Below are 3493 nucleotides of genomic sequence, written 5' to 3' on the forward strand. Positions count from 1 at the left end.
TGTGTGTGTGTGTTTATACCTGATATTGGATTCTTTATCATGTTTCATGTATGATATGCACTATGTATGATATGCATGTATGGTATAATAGCTGTGCACTCAAATAGATCCTAATTCCTCTTTTATAATTTGTTTGAATTATGATGTGTGCTACATAGACGTCTTGTAGAAGATCACGCATTTCACCATTTTTTGGTATGTTTATCTATTGAGAAGTAAGCAATGTAAGTAATAACTACTTACATCTTATTACTAACATAGGTATGACAGTTTGGTTTTTATATGTTTGTGAAGTAATTTTATTTTGAAGATGGTGACTAGCCTTTTTTTTTCCATTTCCTCTGACATAGAGAGTCTCAGAAAGCCTCAGAAGTTATGGAGAGGCTTTGAGAAAGTTGGGAGAAGGATGGATGGAAGCAGGCACTGCAGTGATTGCATCTAGTTTCTGGCCATAGATATTTGATGAACAGGACACAGAGCATTTTGGTTAGCCAAGTTTTAATGAGGTCCTTTTAGAAGTGATTCATTGGTGTCTAACATTGTCTACGTAATATTTAACACAAATTCTGATGTTTGAGTCAAAATGAGTTAAACAATACTTGAAGGAATGACTTGAGAAGAATTGGATTAATAATGACAAATTCTGAATAAATGCACACATGAGGATTTTATGAACGCGTGTTAAATCTCTGTCTTTCACAGGTGGGATACTCCAGTTTTCCTTCCTGACAGGTTGCTCGAAATTCTGTGGAGTCTCTCTTTCTACGATATCCAGGTTTACAAACAAATTCAACAACATCCCCTGTTCTAGAATAAACTTTTTTCTCATCCCTCCATCGTAGTTCTATGTTATGTTTTTCCATCTTTTCTTCTGATATTACACATGCATCTGAAGGCAAAAAAAAAATGAACACATTAAGAGATATACAAATATTGTACACAAAAATTCTAACTCAAATAGAATTTTCCAAGCTAGTCCAGGGCTTCATTCTTAAAACCTTTTATAAACCAACTCATTGAACATCCAGCATGTAGATTTAAACCATTTTAAACAATTAATGATGTAAAAATGAGGTACTATGTTTAATGTGTGACAACTAAAGGTTATAATCTAAGAATCGTAATATCAATATATGAAGAGCTTTCATTAAAGAATGTTTAGTTGCTGTTGTTGCTTCAACAGGAATTTTTCAAACTTTATTTCCTCACACATTAATATTTGGTAGCAAGCATTTAACAGAATGCTTGGTTGTTAATCTCTGAGAATTCTGTTATAAACAGCAAAACATCATAGTTATTACATGGGTTTTCTCAGACCCATGAGAATATTAAAATATTTACCTAAGCATTTTGGTGGCTTTGACCACTCTCCATTCCTACATGTTATAATCCTGTTTCCCTGAAGTTGGTGGAGGAACTGGCATTGATACTCAACTGTTGATCCTGGAGGATATGCTGGTAATGGGAATGTGGTAATGTCTCCATTGTCAATCGGTGGAGGGGGACCACATGTTCCTTTAGAGACTAAAAAGAATATGATTTGATTTATTGAAAGACTAAAGAAAAACACAGGTTAAAATAAAGCAAATAAAAACATAGCACAATATGTAATAACAAGATTTATGATATCTGATGACAGGAAATCGTTCATTGAAGACATTTGAATCACTTAAAGTGAGTTACATTTTTAAGCCATTCCTTTACCCTACATGAAAGCACACATCAAGTGTTAACAAATATGTTCATTTTACAGTATTTTAGCATTAAAAATTTTTACCTTAGTGAATGTATGCTAGACAGAAGGATAGATAAGATAAAAAAGAATGTTTCTTGTTCTTTACACAACATACTACAGTGTCTATTGGGTCTCTATTGATTTTTTATTGATTTTCATTTTTATTACAAAAGAAACCAACTCCTTTAATAAAATGCAAAGAATTAACAACTTGTATAATGTGAAAGGGAATTGATGGCTTCTTATTCTGGCCAAGAAAATACTCTTCTCTGAAACTTATCTTTTATCTGATCAAATCTATTCAGATAATATTTCTGGCCTATTTAGACTTTGAAATACAAATTTGTCTCTATCTGCATGGCCACTCTCTGAATTCAATATTCAGACTGCTATTGCTATGATCTGCTAAGAATGTGGAGACAGATTTGAGCGACAGTGACTAAGACTTCAGATAATTTAGGGCAGCAGTTCCCATCAGCAACATTGTTTAATTCATTAAATAAAATCAATATAGTCAGAGAGGAAAGGAGCTCACGTGGCTGTGAGAAAATACTGGCTCCATCCTGTATAGAGAGGGATTGAACATTCTGGGAAGTCTAGCAGAATAGGTGGTCATTCACAGAAGTTTGTACTGGAACCAGAAGGGCTTTATGGAAGTCTTAATTTCCCACCACAAAGGTTAGTAGGTGTTGACATCAAACATTGTTAATATTTTGTTATTTTGCTATTTTTATTTTGACTCCTATTTCTTCACTTTTATCCCATTACACTTATCCTTCCCATTAAAACATATTCCTGTTACTCCCTGATGTTTCCTAAGGGGAAAACTTTTTAAAAATTGCCTTCAAATACCACATATTTCCAAAATGTGGGGATGGGGAATTTGGAAGGACATTCCTGAAAGGAAAGTTCCTGAATATACTTATTGGGATATGGGTGAGGGAGTGAAGTGATGGAGATGCTATCAAAAATGGCTGGCTTTCATCTTGTGTCCCATCCCTGTAAGTTTTTGTGGTAAGATGCAGGTAAGAGATATTATCAGAGAAATGACTTGCTAGTGGCAATTAGCTTAGCATTGTACCAGAAGTACTTTCCAAGTTTTTAAGTAGAAACATTCATACTGGTTCAGAATACTCTGCCTAGACTAACTTGTTGCAAACTATCTATTTGAAAAGTCTTAAGGAGATGATCACATATAATTTGAAATTGGTTAGTAGGAGGAAAATGTAGTTCCATGGATAATATGTTTGAGATCATCTCAATGCAAATTTTGATGAGTTATAATGCACATCAGCATATTCACATATTAATATTTAATATTCATGTATTATTGATTTTGATGTATTAAATAAGCCAACTATTTTGTTCAAATCAGAATTTTACAAATTTATTCTCTCATCCATTAAAAATTTTTAATTAATTGTTCTGGTCTTAATTGGTACAACTGGCTGTTAAAAACAAGTCTAGATCATTACTACATAAAAATTCTACTGTAAATGTAAAAAACACCCTGCTTATTATGCTGCATTTACTATAGGAGTATGCTAAGAACTTGCTTGAACATCTTGGTCGTTCTGACCACTGTCCATTTCTACATGCAATATCTTTGGATCCCTGGAGTTCATAAAAGGACTGGCATTGGTATTCTACTCTGGATCCTGTAGGATATTCTTTTAATAGGAAAGAAGTAATATCTCCATTGTTAATAGGTGGAGGAGGTCCGCACTTTTCTGTAGAATCTTAAAAAATGGAATTTGA

At 33.3% G+C, this 3493-nt stretch overlaps 1 protein-coding gene across 1 annotated transcript in view; it reads right to left on the reverse strand.

The window, feature by feature from the left end:
- Nucleotides 1-481: 481 nt before the first annotated feature.
- LOC124248099 (complement factor H-related protein 2-like) overlaps nucleotides 482-3493 on the reverse strand; it is a 16821-nt gene continuing 13809 nt past the window's right edge. The window contains exons 4-5 of the mRNA XM_046677914.1: nucleotides 1342-1524; nucleotides 482-889 (exon numbers count right to left, since the gene is read on the reverse strand). Coding sequence (XP_046533870.1) covers nucleotides 669-889; nucleotides 1342-1524 — 404 coding nt within the window. The 3' untranslated portion in view covers nucleotides 482-668. The remainder of the gene's footprint in view (nucleotides 890-1341; nucleotides 1525-3493) is intronic.

The sequence above is a fragment of the Equus quagga genome, chromosome 12, assembly GCF_021613505.1.
Source record: "Equus quagga isolate Etosha38 chromosome 12, UCLA_HA_Equagga_1.0, whole genome shotgun sequence".
In the NCBI taxonomy this organism is placed as follows: domain Eukaryota; kingdom Metazoa; phylum Chordata; class Mammalia; order Perissodactyla; family Equidae; genus Equus; species Equus quagga.